At 29.0% G+C, this 18,117-nt stretch overlaps 1 protein-coding gene across 2 annotated transcripts; it reads left to right on the top strand.

Annotated features, from left to right (window-relative positions):
* Window positions 1–11,303: 11,303 nt before the first annotated feature.
* On the top strand, window positions 11,304–13,511 carry LOC140892681 (uncharacterized). 2 transcript variants are annotated; one of them, XM_073301646.1, is made up of 3 exons: window positions 11,304–12,113; window positions 12,445–12,990; window positions 13,089–13,239. In XM_073301646.1, exons 1-3 carry the CDS (start codon window positions 11,828–11,830, stop codon window positions 13,094–13,096), a joined length of 840 nt encoding a protein of 279 aa, XP_073157747.1. In that variant the 5' UTR covers window positions 11,304–11,827; the 3' UTR covers window positions 13,097–13,239. The 2 variants fall into 2 exon arrangements, with proteins under 2 accessions (XP_073157747.1, XP_073157739.1); XM_073301638.1 differs by having other exon boundaries at window positions 12,445–13,511.
* Window positions 13,512–18,117: the final 4,606 nt, after the last annotated feature.

Below are 18,117 nucleotides of genomic sequence, written 5' to 3'. Positions count from 1 at the left end.
TTGCTAGAAGGTTAACATAATGGCCGAGTACAGTTTGCAAGGTATGACAATATACCAATTGCACTAAGAAATGTTGTTTCATGACCAATGATATTTTCTCCATCTTCAAGCACATGAAAATTATATTTATTAGTGTCAAATGATCGAACGAGCCTTGGCGATGCTAATGAATGTGATTTGTCCATGTAAAAGCGTTTTAATATTTTCTCTGTGTATGAAGATTGATCATTGATGAACAAATATTCCTTTTGATAAATGTTCAATTTGCAATTCAAGACAAAACTATTTATTTCCCAAATCTTTCATCTCAAATTTATTTTTTTAAATGATTGACAATTTTGGTGAACTTTTCGAGAGTTTTTATAAGATTTAGATCATCGACATATACTGTCACGATTGCAAAACTCGTATCCGTTTTTTTTTTCTTTTCTTTTTTTGGGTAAAAACACATTAACTAATAACATTATTTTTGTAACCTTGGTGTGGTAAGTATTTACTAATTAAGGCGATTGTACCACATGTGCTTGGAATGTTTTAATTCATAGAACAACCTTTGAGGTTTTATTGAGAACATGGTATTGGGGTTGTATCACTTGCTTATGATGGTTTAAATTTTTCATAGATTTTCATGTATATGTCACTATCAAATGAACTATATAAATATGCAGTGACCAGTCCATAAATCACATGCATGTCCAAAGTTTCTGATTAAGCAAAGCTAATAAAGAATCGGAAAGTGGTGGCATTCGTCACAAGTGAGTAAGTTTTCTCATAGTTGATTCCAGGTCTTTAAAAGAAACCATGGGCTACAAGTCTGGCTTTGTATCTTACAATTTTGCTATTTTCGTTTATTTTTCGTACAATTACCCATTTGTATCATACATGGACTACATTTTTAGGTGTTTGAATTACAAGTCCAAAAACTTTATGTTTTTCTAGAGAACCTAATTCAGCTTATATAGCTTCCTTCCATTTCGGCCAGCCATTTATTTGTTGACAATCTTTAACATATTGTAGTTCGGAATCATCAATACCTTGCATAATATCAAGGGTCACGTTAAGAGTGAAAACATTATCGATGTTTGAATTTCTTTGATCTCATATTTTACGAGATATCAAATAATTGTGAAGTCTCGATATTTTCATATGACTGTGGTTCTTCATGAATCACATTATTCACATCTGTGTCATTTATTTCTCTTGTTGTAATGTGTGAGGTTGCTTCTTCTAGAGCTTTCAATCATTGTTTTACTTGTACCTTTTTTTTTCTAGGTACTTTATCTTTGAACCAGTAGGACAATCATGCTTCTGGCATATTTTAGAATCATATGCGGTAAAGTATTATTATTATATGGTCCTGCAGAGACATCGATCTTCATAATTTTTCAGATACCTAAAACTTTTCTGAAGTTTTATTATATTATTTGTGTCACGGTATCTTTAGGACAATCAGGCTCCTTAGTTTTGACGCCTTAGTTATTCTTACATTTTTTTTTTGAAGGGGTTAAGGAGATTAAAAATCAATTAACTATAACGCTTCAGGCAAGAGAACAAAAATTGTTCGATAGGAACAATTATAAGAGATAAATAGTATATATTATCTATTAACAAGTTGTATCAAATAATGCATTTGAAAACTAAAATTTGAACTTCGGATTTATTTTATATTTCACATGTATCGATCGAAAAATACAATACGAATTCATTACAAAGCATTCATTTTTTTTACAGGTCTTAGAGAACATTCATACAAAGACAATAATAATTTTTTTTTCTCTACCTTGAAGAGCACTCGTGTTAATAACATGTTATAAATTTAATAGAGATTTAGAAAAAAAAAATATTACAATCAAAGCAATCACCTAAATATCATCTATATATAACAAATTTATAATTTTCTTTTATCTAACATTTGTGATTTAAACATTCGATTTGTTCCTTTTAACAATTCTTAATTTAAATATTTATTATCCGAGATCAAAAGGAGGTTTGAATCTGAACCATTTGTAGACGTTGTTCTCCTTATATTTAAATCAATACTAGCATAATCGCACACGCGTTGCGTGTGTATAAAATCATGCAATATATTTAATATTGTATGTTATATATAAATATTATTTTTTAAATAATATTTAAATTTATTTTTTAACATTTATAAAATAATATAAAAATAAATTTAAATTTTTTTTTATCAATTTATCTTATCTACAATGTTTAGTTGAGAAAAATATGGAAATTTGAAATATAAAAAAAACAAATAAAAATAAAATTATAATATTTATATTACATAAGGGCAATTTCCGTAATTTAAAAGATGGTGTCTAAGGGGAAGATTCTTTATATATAGGGAGAGATAATCAAATAAGTCTTGAACATATAATTGAGCCACATATAATTTTACCAGAGCCTTAGCACTGCAAAAATTTTTATATTAATTTGTAAAAATTTTGGATTAATTTGATATTAGTCCGGGTATTTTCATTCAAAAAATGAAAAGATTTTAAATTTTATCCGGGTAGATTAAGAATGCTCTGTCATTAGTACTTTAGTAGCCGCTATCTTTTCGAACTATCCTGATTAACCTTCCGGACTAACACAATAGTCTTCAAATCATGATAGCCTAGTAAATTACATTGAACAAATCCTGTGCAACAGATCAAACTTATGACTACTGATTGAACTATCCCAACAATTTCTAGATGGTTTATGGTCACATTCATGATGATTCAACTAGTGATTCCCAACAATTTCTCAAACATAGATTTTAGAAATGTGATTTGAATCATTTAACTAGTAATCCACTCCACAAAAGATACTGCCTCGTGCTTTCCGAATGTATAAAATATAGTTCAAATTTTTTTTTAATAAATGAAATCAAACATATTCTTGTTTCACTAATGCCTTGTATTTGTACACGTTTTTTTTTTTGCCCTTACCAAGTCGGCAAACCTTCCCTTTTGTCAAATTATTATACTTTCGGCCGTGCATGTTTCAATTATGAATCAAGGGGGGGGCCCCCCCCCCCCCCCCCCCTCTCTTTCACTCGATCCCCTTCACTCGATCGATATCATGAAAACATAATTTTTAAAATAAATAAATAAAGTGTCAAATTTGTTGGATATTAGAATTTGTAATTGTAATTAATTTGCGTCATGTATTTGTAATTTTGATTTTTTATATTATTAAATTTGAGTTTTGTTACAACGTCAGTCAATTTTGACAAATTTAAAATTGAAAAAACGGTACAAAAATAATTAGATAATTAAAATTTGATAACATAAATGATTCAATTTTTTATGCATAACAGGACAAAATTAAGTGTCATTAAATAACGTTGCTATCAAATCACAAAACCTATGACTAGACAACTAGTAATGTATATATATTTTATTAATTCTAAAGTACATTGGAAGTGGAATGTTACCATTCATTTCTGGTCCCATCGCCCGTTTCTTTGAGTTAATAATTATGATCATATGCTAAATTAATCTAATAATCACGCGTGGTTAATTAATAGATTATTATTCAATGAATCTGGTGCTAACTTTTGAGACCGTACATTTCACTTTATTTTGTACACATTAAGTCATCACAATCACGATTTATAAAGTTGTGCAATGTATAGATTCTGTTCCTAATTATTATTATTTATAAAATTTTTTATTTTTAATTAGATTCAAGTATTGCATGTGATTTCCCTCAAAAAAAAAAAAAAGTATTGCATGTGATGGATGAAATATTTGCAAGATATGAATAGATTCATTTGCTTTACCATTTTATCTTTCAAGTAAAGTTATTCTTTAAGTCGGTATGGAACTTCATATGAGGGATTAATTGAATGAAGCGTATACTATCATTTTAGAATAAATTTGAAATGACTCCAATAATAAACGATTTGAAATATAAAAATTAAAATCTTTCAACTAATCGGGCGAGAGACTTGAAATATATTTGGTTCTGAAATTATCTAAAAAATTTGAATGAATTTACATTAGGAATTTGAAATCGAAAAACCCAAAATTTATAGAAACACAATTTTAGATTAAAAAAAAAGAAACACAATTTAATGTAACCTTTATAACTTGTGGATAAAGAGATGGGTGTTGGAAGGATAAGACTTCATGAGAGATATCAAAATGAGTTAAAACTGTTTCATCACATAAAAGTAAGTAAATTCAATTGAAAATTCCTCAACACATCAAAATTGCGAGCCGCCTCGCCCCATCTAATAACAAGTCACGGTCAGCTCGCACCAATTAGCCGGATCGGATTATACATAAAATTGATTAGGTCTATCAAACTGATATATCCTATCACTTGAAATAGACGAGTTGAGTTCGTAAATTTTTCAGCCCACCCATTGTAAAAAAAAACATGAGTTCAGAATACAAAAGAATAACAAAGGAAAATAAATTCGATGAATGGGCAAGTAGTACGACTTGTTTGTTCTCGTTTCCAGAAGCATCTAATTCCATTTCTGTTTTAAGAAAAAAAAAAAAAGAGAAAAGAATCCAAGTACAAAAATTCACAATGAAACGATGAAAAAAAAATAAGAAATATGTAGGTAACGTTTGGAGTGACTTTGGACATGTACTTATAAAATATTTTTATAAAACTATTTTTTAAAAACTTTTTACAAAATTTTAAAAATTGTTTTAAGAATAAATATGTGTTTGAATAACTATTTTATAAAAAAACATTTTAACATTTCAAAAGTACTAATGTTGTTCATATTTGCGTTTCATAGTTACATTCTAAAAATATCTAAAAACATCTCTCGAGCATTTTTTAAAAACTATACTTAGAAAATATTTTTAAAAAAATATATTTCAAAAACATTTTATAAAAATCTTATCCAAATTAAATGCATACTGTAAGTTTTTTTCACTTATAAAATACTACAACATTTTAAAGTAATACTATAAAAAATATTTTTAAAATACATGTCCAAAAAAAATATTAACTTTTGAAAATATAACTCTAAAAATCGATATTAAATTTGGGGTGAGGTCTTGGGAAAGGAACGGCTATGTGCACAGTGCATACTACCGAAATTCATATTTTGAATGATGCATTTGGTCAAAATAGTATAAAAAATTTATTGACTGGTTCTTATCTTAATTATTAAGAGACGATATTCGAACTTGAGTCATGTAATCGTTTTAAGTTAAAGATAGGATAATAATATCCAGATAAATAATCTAATATGATAAAAATAAATACAAAACGATAATATTTAGTTTGATTAATAAATAATAGTTTGTTTCGACTGATAAAATTTTAAATAAGATTATAGATTACCATTTTGTCTTTTTAAAAATTAAGAAAGTTCGAATAATATTATTTATTGAAGATAATATAGTAATTAATTTATATTCAATAATTTGATTAATGTGATCAGAAACAATATAAAATTATTTTATTGATGTAAGATAAATATTTAGTGAATAGATAAACAATATAACAAACTAAACATGAGATTAGATAAGATAAATTATCCATAAATTAATAATATACCACTTCAAACGAAAAACTTCCGAATAAGAGAGATTAGAACCTAAATATCACAAATACATAAAGTTCGAAATTTCATGCTACCGGCCGGTAATATCTCAATGATACACCGTGCATCTCAACATGGATATTTGGGCCACTAGAAAAAACATTATACTTTGGTCAAAGCCCTTAAATCTTAAGTAACATCTCATCTCCCTATAAAGTCTTGTCCACTGCTAAGATACCTGCCCTTTTCAATCTTGTTTATATACGGAGCCATTTAATTATATATTCAGTTTTTCAGAATTAAAAAGAAATTTAAAATTTTTGGGGGTGTCTGGTCCTACTATGCATCCGCGCCTCTATATTGGTATGATTTGGACAATTTTGATTTTGTATTAATGAAATAATCAAGTTTTGGTGCGTACATTATAGTCTTGTTAGTTGTCAAACCAAAAATGTGATCCCATTTTTAAGTTTTGAAAGCAAATCATTGGATCCAAGAAACACGATCAAAAAAGAGTTCGAGTTCGTGAAATAAATAAATGATCTATTGTGCATCGAAAAATCATGATAACTGCAAGTTTCATTGTCATTGTGAAAAAAAAAAAAATTTAAACACACGGAGTAAAGAGCTTATCCTAAATGACGTGCTGCTAAGATAGTGTTTGAAACCTCTAAAAATAAGTGATTAATTATTAGTTTTCTTCTTAACAAATTTGCTAATAAAAAATCCATAATCACTTATTGCAAACACTACCTAATTCAGCTGGATATGATGATCCACCCAAAATGATAATATTTGTCTTTAGACAGCTTGTTATGTTTCGGATTTTATTCAGAACAATAACATCTCAATCTTCAGTGGAGAGGAGAGAATAAAAAAGTGAACAAAATGGAAATACCAATACTGGTATTGTTGATCAGTTATCCTTCACAATGAGATGCTTTATAAATGATTATAATTAAATAGGACAACATATTCAATAGTCGTTCGTAAATCATAATGTTTTCATTATTTTTTAAAAAGTTCTATTCTTACTGTTTTCGTGCTTAAAGTATGCAATGTCAAAAAAATACCCTTAACATTATTGAATCAAGTGTTGTCATAGGCAACACATACACATTTAATTACAAATTTACGAGGAACCCTTCGGTATCTGGGAATAGGGCTGACCGGCATACCGTACCGAAATACCGAAATTTTGGCATATCGTACCGAGATTTTTTCGATATACATATATTTTTTCAGTATACCTATTTTTTTTTCGGTATCTATACAATATCAATATGGATTTTTTTCGAAGCAAAGTTTCAAAATTTTACTATCGGTATCGGTATGAATTTTTTTTATACCAATATTTGTAGTAAGGTATACCGAAAAACCACCCCTATCTAGAAATGACACGTACGATTATAAATTTAGAAGGATGCATGATATATATGAACAAAAAAATTATTTATAAGTCATAATCTTTTGTAAACATTGAACAAATCGGTGAATAAAACAACTATGTATAATGACCTCAAAAAAAAAAGAAGAAGCTATGTATAGTCAATTAATGCACAGATGTTGCATGTATATTATATATGATATAATATCGACGCTGGCTAGTTAATGACAAATGCAAGTGCCACGTTTAATAAATTGTAATTGTGATATATTTGTATTAATTAAATCAATGTTACATATTTCCTTTTGCGGAGTCAACACCTCGATTTTTTTCTAATTTGGTAGACGGTAACTCTTTCTTTAATTAATGGAATGATGATGATGATGACTATACGAATTTAATCATTATTCTCACGAACGTAAATTGTTTATTTCACACATTAAAATATATTATATAACACATTCATATTTTAATTGCATAAAAATTAGTACTTATATATATATATATACACATAATTGTTATTAATATTTGTGATAGCTAGTTATGATCAAATTATTTCTATAAATCTATATAATAAAAAAAATCTTAAAAATTTGCATCGTCATTATTGTTTAGAATAAAATTGCATTAATTTAAAGTAAATGAAGAATTAGGTCATCCTTCTTTTGTCCCCTATATAGACCTACCTACGGCCAATAGTTATTTAATGGTACCCACCTAGTTTTCACAAAATGAATCCACGTGTGACTTAATCCCTTCCTCCTAATTGACACCAACCAAATAAATCTCGTCCATATCGTTTCCACACCTCACTTATCCCATTCTTAATCCCGACAAATTCCACCGAACTATTATTATTGCGTCTAATAATAATAATAATAATAATAATAATAAAAGATAACAGCTCGAATTTGACTAGTGACTCCGTTCGATTTTGTCTTATCAACAATTTTTCGAGATGATTTTCTTGGTTGCACAAATTAATTTCAAGACGTTAAAAAGTGATTATGAACTAAAACATTATTTTAATTAAATCTCTGAATATTTTTGTGATGATATGAAACTGATTGAAATTAATCAATGATAATTAAATATGTTACTTGTCGAATCAATGTTTCTATCGACATTAAACTTTGGATCCCAAAGGTTTAATCGAACTACCCTTAAATAGCATGGTTTGTTATTTATTTCTTGGCCGCTTGCATTTATATATATGGAGGAAATATATATAAGAACGGGATAGATAATAGTTCCAGAATTAGGTAAATGCTTATTGATTAATAATTTGAATTGTTTGAAAACATTATCATATATATATATATATACACACATTTATTAATGTTGGTGTGAAGGACGGTTATTTAGTTCGAATTCAATGTTTCTTAAGTATTCATTTATCCATCTCTTTTTCTAGACATATCATGAAAATAATTTAAAAACAAATTTATGTAGAAAATTCACATTTTATCTATATTCACTTCATTCAAAAAATGGTTTTACGTTTTCTAAAAATTCAAAACCTAGTTAATAAGTGGTATATTAGTAAAACCAAGAAAAAATGCAACTAAATATAGTTTAAACCACCGGGAAAGGAAAAAAATACCGATCATTAAACTTATAGATTTTATACTTTAGATTGGATGATATTTGATTGGTAGAATAAAATAACCAACTATGTTAGTATATGGATGACAAATTTGTCAATAGAATGTAGCTGCGAAAATTTAACCCTATCTATTTTGTATTTATGACTGGTGAGTTATTCAAGATCCCATTCAATACCCTGGAATTATTTAGTTTTATTATTTGATTATAAAATTATTATCATCCAAAAGTCACATAGGAGACGTGCTTTGACCAAATCTCACATAATTTTAAAAAATAAAACTCAAAATCAATAAATGAATTTTAAAAAACTAATATTCTATATTCAAGGAGAGCATTTTTATCTTTCGTGCAAAATAGTGGAAAGGCGAAAAGCCATTTATATTTGTGCGTCCTCTATTATTATTTATCAAAAAATCAGAGAGATCAAATTATAAAGCCTTTGATTTGGTCATACTTATTATTTTAAATGAGTTGACCGTCTTACCATGACCATGCGAGCCATGACCATACATTAAGAGTAGAGCAGTTAAAATAAATTGAGTTCGTTGGATTGGTCCGTTTTTCTATCAAAAATATTAAAAATATAGATTGTGTTGATAATTTCCTATCCATCGATACTATCAGACTACGTTTACTTGTTATGATAAGTATAAGAGTATATTAATAATCCTATGTAATCACATGTTTACTTACTTTTTGAGGGCCGTATTAACTCATAAAGCTCATCCATATTTACCTAATTTAAACTTTAAACATCGATGATTTATCCCAAATAAATGGTGTGATAAATAATCATTTTTAACTAATTAAGTTTCCAATTGAAAAACATTACACTAATATCCTTAATTTACTTTCCAAAAAATTTATATATGATAACACCATTTAAAAAAAATTATATAACATGGATATAAATTTCAAATACTTTAAGATATATTAATACATTTCATTTGATTTTAATATACGAAAGATCCATTTAAAAATTATAAAACATGAATAGAAATTTTAATAATTTAATATATGATTAATACATTTAATTAGATTTTATCCTTATTCATGTGGAAAAAATTTTAACACAATTTATTAATTTTTGTTTTAAAAAATAAATAATATTTATAGTCAATAATTTTGGTCAATTAAAATAATTTACATGTGGATTAATAATACTTTACAATTTTCAATTATATATCATACAGGCAAAATTGTAACTCGTCAATTAATCATAATATCAATCATAAAATTGATCTATCAAAGTAAACATGTAATTGTTTATGCATCATTATTCAACATCATATAAAATTAGTTTAATAGTCTTAGTATTATTTATCTATATATAATTAATCTCACTAAGTAAACACAACCTAGTGGGTTGTGACAGGTTGCTGGTGGGCTCGTCCTCATTTAATATAACTAAAAAAGGACCATGTTTGTTGGGTTGACTAATTTGCAAATAGGTTGATTGGGTTGAGAAATTCTCAACTCACAAAAACGATGATCTGGCACACCAATTGATTCGTTTATATGGATTACAGTAGATCCATTTCACGAATCCGTTTTCACAGCTCTAATTAAGAGTAGTCTTAAATGATGCATACATGTTACAAGAATCACGCTAAGGTTTCAAACAAAGCACAGAGAAATTAAGGGTTTCAAGAAAAATAGAAGTATAATTGTACATAATGTATCAAATAATATCTTGACAATTGTTTATTGTTTTTAAAAACTATAATCCAACCCTATTTCTCAATCACAACTTATCGTTTATGATCATATAGTAACGACTTTGTATAGCAAATTAAAAAAAAAAAAAGTTGAATTCTTTAAATAGGTTATTTTAGGGGTCAATCTTGCAACTACAATTTTTAAAATCAAATAAAAATATGTCAACTCTCAAGTTGTGCAAAAAAATTAGATTTTTGTATTATAATCTCCTGGCTTCTCATTTCGTCCCCGGTGTATCTTACTCATATCATATCAAATAAAAGTAAAATACATTAATACAACGGATATATTTAGAAACAATGATCGGATTTAGAAACTGGCTTGAAGTTTTTCATCAAATTAGCCTTCTAGTAATATTCGAGTACCAAACCTAAACCAGAATCTCGAACCCAATTCCAAACCGAAATCAAACCGATAATGTATTTGGTGCAGACATCTTCTATATCGATTGAATCTCGGAACCACATTATATTCTCGTCCACACCATTTTTTTTAAAAATTCATATTAATCTTATTTCAATAAAATAAATTATTACATAAACCAAAAACTAACAAAGTATGTTTCATGTAAGACAGATGGATCACCCTTATATTTACAACAAAAAGTTATAATATTTTTTAACATAAAAATGATACGTTTTCATGAACCAAGTCGAATAGATCAATCATTTAACAGGGGTAAAATCATCTTACAAATTGTTTTTGTGCAGCTAGATAGCGTCTTTATTTTATCTGTTTTCCGTCTCCAATTTGGTTTTGTATGGGCAAGTAGTGTTACAAATGACTACACACAATTGAGTTTTTACTTACACACCAAGAAGTCCCACCGACAAAATTTTGGGTCTTCCAAGGGGCAGCGAGCGAATTCATCGTGTTATTAAACCGGTCAAAGTGATGGTGGGAACGCATATAATTTATAGTCGGCTACCTATTTCAATTTTATCTCTATCATCATATAATAATGTATTATATGTATAAGCTATAAATAAAAAAACTAAAAACACATTAAAAAACCCGTTTGAAAAGCGAACTCGAAACATTATTTCTATCTATCTAATGTAATAAATATTTTTAAAGACATTTTTTTAAAACGAGAGAGGTGCGCTTTTACTGTTCCATTGAGAGTGCTTAAAACAATATTCCTTTTCGCTTCTTCTTTATATTATATAATTTGGTTTCGGTTCAAAGAGAGAGGCTCTTGCGGCTGGAGGAATATTTACGGGGAAGGCTCCACAATTTTCAATAATCTTTGTCGGGGAAATTGATCCGAGGCTCTCGATATTTGCATGCGCTAGCTTTTGTTCTTTCAAATGGCGGCTGCAGGAGGAGCTTAATTAATTCCGTACACTGATCAATATCAAAGGCCGTGATCGAAATTTGGATTTGTGGGTTTAATTAGTGTATTTTGTTTCATCGGTGAGATTTCTTGGACATAATTGACAGAAGGGTGTGCTAGATTTCATCGGATTTTGGGTAGATTGTGTTGAATTCTTGTAAAGGTGGCGAACAGACGAGACAGCAGCGATCAGTACGCCAGATTTGAGGCAGCAGAGGATGTAGAGAACACAACCACCAGCTCCGACGCTTCCACGGCGGCGCCATACTTCCCCATGCAGCAGATGGAACAGCCAGATTACCTATTGTCTGCGGTGGTGGCGCCGCCGCCGTCGCATACTCTTTTCGGGTACAGATCAATCGTATCTGGACAAAGGCAAACTAGCAGCATCATTAGTACTACTAGTACTGCTTTTTCCCCTGTTTATTCTTCTTCGAGCTCTGGCCAGAAGAGGAGACGTGATCAAGAAGGAACCTCCGCCTCCGCCTCCGCCTCCGCCGCCGCCGCCGCCCAGATGTTTTATTCCGGGTTTGAAGAGTCTTCTTCCTCGGTGAAGCCTGGTTGGTTTTTTTTGACATTATAGTACTATGTGTGATTGCTTCAAACTTCTTCTTTTTTTTATTTCTTTTTTTTTTAAATAATAAAAAGATATACATTCGATGAAGAGATAAGTATTGAATTTGATCTCATCATCATTTTTTAAATGACCTGAATCTTATCCTTTAAAATAAGTGTTTTTTGAGGTATACTACACTCTTCGAAATCTAACAAGTTACTATGAGAAATTTTTTGTTTAATGAGTTTAATTTATGCATATCCCATTATTTAATTGTCAACCCTTTTCACCAATTTTGTCCATTTGTGAATTTATTCTCTTCCCAAAATGTGCAGGCGGAAGCTCAGGTGTGACATCAGCTACCACCGCGGCGACGGCACCACCGCCGCCGTCCATTTCCTCCTCGACTTCATCCGCCGCCGCAGCGGAACAAAGTACACAATCGGAATCTTCGACCACCACTTCACAGGAAGAGACGGGAGAAAGAAAAAGATACAGAGGAGTGCGGCAGAGACCTTGGGGTAAATGGGCGGCGGAAATACGCGACCCACACAAAGCGGCAAGAGTTTGGCTAGGCACCTTCGACACGGCGGAGGCGGCGGCCAGAGCTTACGACGAGGCTGCACTGCGTTTCAGAGGCAACAGAGCTAAACTCAACTTCCCTGAAAACGTCAGACTAATGCCACCGCCACAATCTACACAGCCCACCGTATTGGCCGCTACTCAGCCACCGGCGGCTCCCACTCTACCTCCGGCATTCTTCCAATCCTCCGCAAGGGACTACTGGGAATACTCGCAGTTACTTCAGAGCACCGGAGACTTCCAGCCGCAGACATCGACGAATTTTTTTGAGCAAATGCTGTATAATCCATCATTAGCTGGTTTGTACTCGGATGCATCAAATTCTTCATCTTCTTCGCAGCCTGCGGCATTCATTTCTCAATCGGTTTCCTCTTCTTCTTCTTCGTATCCCCTGCAGTTCTCTAGCGGCCAAACCATAAGTTTCCGGCCACCGGGGACCGATCAACAATATCAATGGAGCAACCAGAATTCCCCCCCGCCGCCGTGGACCACCCAGCAGTACCCTCCTCCATCTTCTTGATTTGATTTCAAGCTTATATTATTAGTGTTTTTTTAGTTATTATATTATATTATTTATTTTTGGGTTTTTTTTTTTCGAAAAATTGTATACGCGCACGTTTTTTTAATAATTTTTTAAAGTTACTTTCTTTAATAAATATTGAATTGATAATTACATTTTTTTGACAAAATTGATAATTAAATTTTAATCGTTAAGAATGACTGATATTAGTTCTTAATTTAAACTAGGGAAAAATTAGCATTTTAGTCTTGTATGTTGGCTTCATTTTGGTTTTGGTCCCGTATATTGGCTTGTTTTGGAAAAGATCCTGTAACTTTGTTTTTATTTTGGATTTAGTCTTACATGTTGATTGTTTTAGTTTTGGTTTTATAAGTTGACTTACTTTTTTGATTTTGGTCCTATACAAAGTTATGTTTTGAAAAAACAGTACAGGAATTTGGATTTTTTTTGGATTATGTCCTAATAGTTGACTTGTTTTTTTTATTTTGGTCATGGAAAAGATACAGTTTTGACCAAATTAAGCTCGGTTAAGTTAGAATAAGCGCATATATTTTTTATTTTAAAATAATAAATTAAATTTAGAATTTAAAAGTTGATTTTCCAACTTCATCGCTTAAGCTTAAATAAATTAGGTTTAAAATTTAGATGTTGACTTTCTAATTATTTTTTAAAATAATAATTATGTTCTAAAAGGTACAATAACTTCATTTTTTTTTTAATTTTTCCTCCGTCGCCGAAATTGGAGGGAGCGGCAAAATTTTGCTTATTTGCAGTGTTCTAAAAAACACGTTTAAGCAGCGATTAAGCGTGATAAAAGTGAAACATACCTAAAAAGTTTTGCTTTCGAGAAAAGCGGAACAAAAAAAGTCAACCATAGTTGAGAACGATAAAAAAAATATATTAGAGTGTTACTTTTTAAAAGAACGAAAGTATGTTTTAAATATATTTTTAGTTTTTTAGCTAATTTTGTTAATTTAGGTTGTAACTTATTTATATGATAATTAATAGGTGCTAAGTGGGTGAACACTTAGTGCCAAATAAATAAAAAAATCAAAATTATCGTTGAGAACGATATAAATGAATTTTTGTTTGTTACTTTTTAAAAGAACAAAAGTATATTACATTTAATACATTAAATTAACATATTTTAGATTTTATTAAATTATTTAGATTAAAAAAAATTTAAGCGTAAAAAAATATTTTTTTATTAGTTAGTTGTAATTATCTCAAACCAATAAGGAGATAAAACATGAAAGAATAAAAAATATTTATTACAAAAATAATTAGAGATCAATTTTTAAATTTCAAAACATGATAACATACAGGACGAAAACCAAAAAACAAACCTACTTACAGGATCAAAACCAAAATAAGCAAACATATAGGACTAAATCCAAAACAAAAATCGAGTTACAGGATCTTTTCCAAAACAAGCCAACATACGGGGCCAAAACAAAAAAGAAGCCAACATACAGGACCAAAATGCTAATTTTCCCTTTAAACTAGCGTATTTGCACATCCGTTGTGTGTGACGAAAAATTTGATTTTTTTCAGTAAAATTAATTTTGGAAATAAATCTAATAAATTTATGAAAAAATAAATGTTTCTTGGTTAAATATTATTCGTAAGTATATGAGAAATAATTAAAAGAGCATGAATTATATATTTGCATTTGTTTTTTTCCACCATTGTTTTTTTAATAATTTAAAATTTAAATTAATCTCATATCAAGAAATCAAATTGGTTTTTTTAGAGGGGTTCTCATTTAATAAATAGATATATATTTAAACCAATATCACCAATTCAAGTTTATCCAAAATGCCAGAACGTACGAGAAGATATGGGGGGGTCCATAGAAGGAAATAGAGATTTTTTGTCTTATTTCATGAACACAAAATTAGTATCTCATGAGATAGTCATCGGGTCGATTTTATAGGATAAATATTTTTTTAATTTGATTTATAAAAAACTTATTATTATGCATGTCAAAATTATTATTTTTCATAATAAATATATATTGGATTGATTCGTTTCATTAATATAAATATGTGAGACAATTTTATAAGAAACTTACTCATTTACTGTGAATATTAATAATTTGTTTTTGTTTTGTTTTGGTTTTTTTTCCCCTAACCATTATATATTTGTATACCACTAGTTAAGTATATGTTTTATGGGTTAACATGTACTATGGCATGTAATACATGTTATGCATGAGAATATAATATAATATTAGTCAAGAGTTAAAAGTCATTTTTTAACAAAATTTGGATTTATGAATATTTTTATTATGTGTTTCTTTTTTTCTTTTCTTTTTTTTTTTGGTTGGTTGAATGCATAACATTCGTTTTCAGGTTAAGATAATGAGATATTAGTTAGGATGATGGAGTTGCGAGAAGTGAATTTGGGAAGTTTTTGAGAGAGATATATTAATAATTAGGATAATGGAATTGTAAGAAGTGTGTGACTAATTTATTTTGTTGTATTTTATTTATTAAATATATTGGAAGAATTATAAGTGATGTGTTATTTTTCGGGTCCAAGTTTATTATAAGTCGATCCGCTTCAATTATTTTTTGGTCGAGATTCCAATTAAGTAATAAAACCCAAGAATTATTTATTGAATATAATCTTATTTATTAAATCTTTTTAACGAGGCTTCAATTTTTTCAAAAAACTAGTACAATACTCAATCTCATAAAACTTTCCGAATATCTATAAATAGCTCATGTCACCTCATTTTAAGTTAGTATTTGGGAGAGTTCTTAGGAAGCATTTATCAATTTTTTCTTAACAAAATTTCAAAATTTTATTGAGAAAAAATTGAAAAATACTTTTTAAAAACTCTCTCAAACACAACCTAAATATTCCACGGTGACGATCTAGTTAGCTACAAATTTTATATACAATTTCAACGACATCAATCAAGCACAGGCTACGAGATTTTGTCCTCTTTAAACTTAAAAAGAAAATAGTATTAAATTTGACATTGATTTATCGATTTTCATGTGTAGTTCTTTTTTGTCATGTAATCATATCTTTCCATTATATCAACGTTAACGTGTCGTGGTGCCCCATTCCCTATGGATGGATCCAAAAGAACAAACAAAAAAGTCCCATTACATATATATATATACTTCGAAAAACAACTCCAATTATGAAAATACAACGTAGCTCTTGTATATATGTTTCTAAAACGACGTTCAAAAGAATACAACGTAGCTCTATGTTTTTAAGAAACCATTTGCAACGATTTCTTCTTCTTCTTCTTCTTGTTTTTTTTCCCTATAATTTATCCACCTTTAGGGGTGGCTTTTGATTTCCTTTGATGCACGTTGACCCATTCTTTGTTACAAAGCGTGAAGGAATTAAACTCGTCCAATGAGTTGTCGTGAGTTATTCTCCAACTTTTGATACATATGCACTACCCCGGATGACATACACCATTGGATCAAGTTTTATATGAGACAATGTTCTTATAAGTTTAGTACCGAACCGTCTAGTTGTAAGTTCGTATCTGATGTGAGACACATGAGATGAGCGTCGATCGAGCCCTTATTTTAAAGGGGTCCAAAAAAAATTAAATGTATCTGGGTAATATTTCATTGGAAAAATTAGCGTTTTAGTCCTGTATGTTGGTTTTTTTTTGGTTTTGGTCCTGTATGTTGGCTTGTTTTGGAAAAGATCCTGTAACTCGGTTTTTGTTTTGGATTTAGTCCTATATGTTGGCTTATTTTGGTTTTGGTCCTGTAAGTTGGTTTGTTTTTTGGTTTTTGTCCTGTAAGTTATCATGTTTTGGAATTTAGAATTTGATCTCTAATTATTTTTATAAAAAAATATTTTTTATTCTTTCATGTTTTATTTGTTTATTGGTTTGAGATAATTACAACTAACTAATAAAAAATATATTTTTTACGCTTAAATTTTATTTAATCTAAATAATTTAATAAAATCTAAAATATGTTAATTTAATGTATTAAATGTAACATACTTTTGTTCATTTAAAAAGTAACAAACAAATATTCATTTGTATCGTTCTCACTGTAACTTCAATTTTTTTATTTATTTGGCAATAAGTGTCGCCCACTTAGCACCTATTAATGATCATATGACATAAATAAGTTCCAACCTAAATTAACAAAATTAGCTAAAAAACTAAAAATATATTTAAAACATACTTTCGTTATTTTAAAAAGTAACACACTAATATTTTTTTATCGTTTCAACTATGGTTTACTGTTTTTGTTCCGCTTTTCTCGAAAGCAAAGCTTTTTAGGTATGTTTTACGTTTATCACGCTTAATCGTCGTTTAAGCGTGCTTTTTAGAACACTGCAAATAAATAAAATCTTGTTGCTCCCTCCAGGCGACGGAGGAAAAATACAAAAAAAAAAAAAACCAAGTTAATGTACCTTTTAGAAAATAATTATTATGTTAAAAAATAATTAGAAGGTCAACATCTAAATTTTAAACTTAATTAATTAATTTATAAAATCATTAAAAAATATTTATTATAAAAACTTAAGCGGTGAAGTTGGAAAGTCAACATTTAAATTTTAAATTTAATTTATTATTTTAAAATAAAAAACATAGACGCTTATTCTAACTTAACCGGACTTAATTTGGTCAAAATCGTATCTTTTTAATGACCAAAATAAAAAAAACAAGTCAACTATTAGAACCAAATTAAAAAAATCCAAATTAATGTGTTTTTTTTTCAAAACATGACTTTGTATAGGACCAAAACCAAAAAAATAAGCCAACTTATAGGACCAAAACCAAAACAATCAACATATAGGACTAAATCCAAAGAAAAAACAGAGTTACAGGATCTTTTCCAAAACAAGTCAATATACAGGACCAAAACCAAAAGGAAGCCAAGATACAAGACTAAAACGCTAATTTTCC

This window comes from Henckelia pumila, chromosome 1 (assembly GCF_033568475.1).
Source record: "Henckelia pumila isolate YLH828 chromosome 1, ASM3356847v2, whole genome shotgun sequence".
NCBI lineage: Eukaryota > Viridiplantae > Streptophyta > Magnoliopsida > Lamiales > Gesneriaceae > Henckelia > Henckelia pumila.
The sequence above is the reverse complement of the archived record's forward strand: the minus strand, read 5'-3'. Positions and strand labels throughout refer to the sequence as shown.

What these genes read in the sequence shown, in the direction of transcription:
- LOC140892681 (XM_073301638.1), top strand. Translation starts at nt 11,828, where the DNA reads ATGCAGCAGATGGAACAGCCAGATTACCTATTGTCTGCGGTGGTGGCG. An exon ending in TTCTTCCTCGGTGAAGCCTG is followed by an intron (nt 12,114 to 12,444) that starts GTTGGTTTTTTT and finishes CAAAATGTGCAG; the next exon opens with GCGGAAGCTCAGGTGTGACA.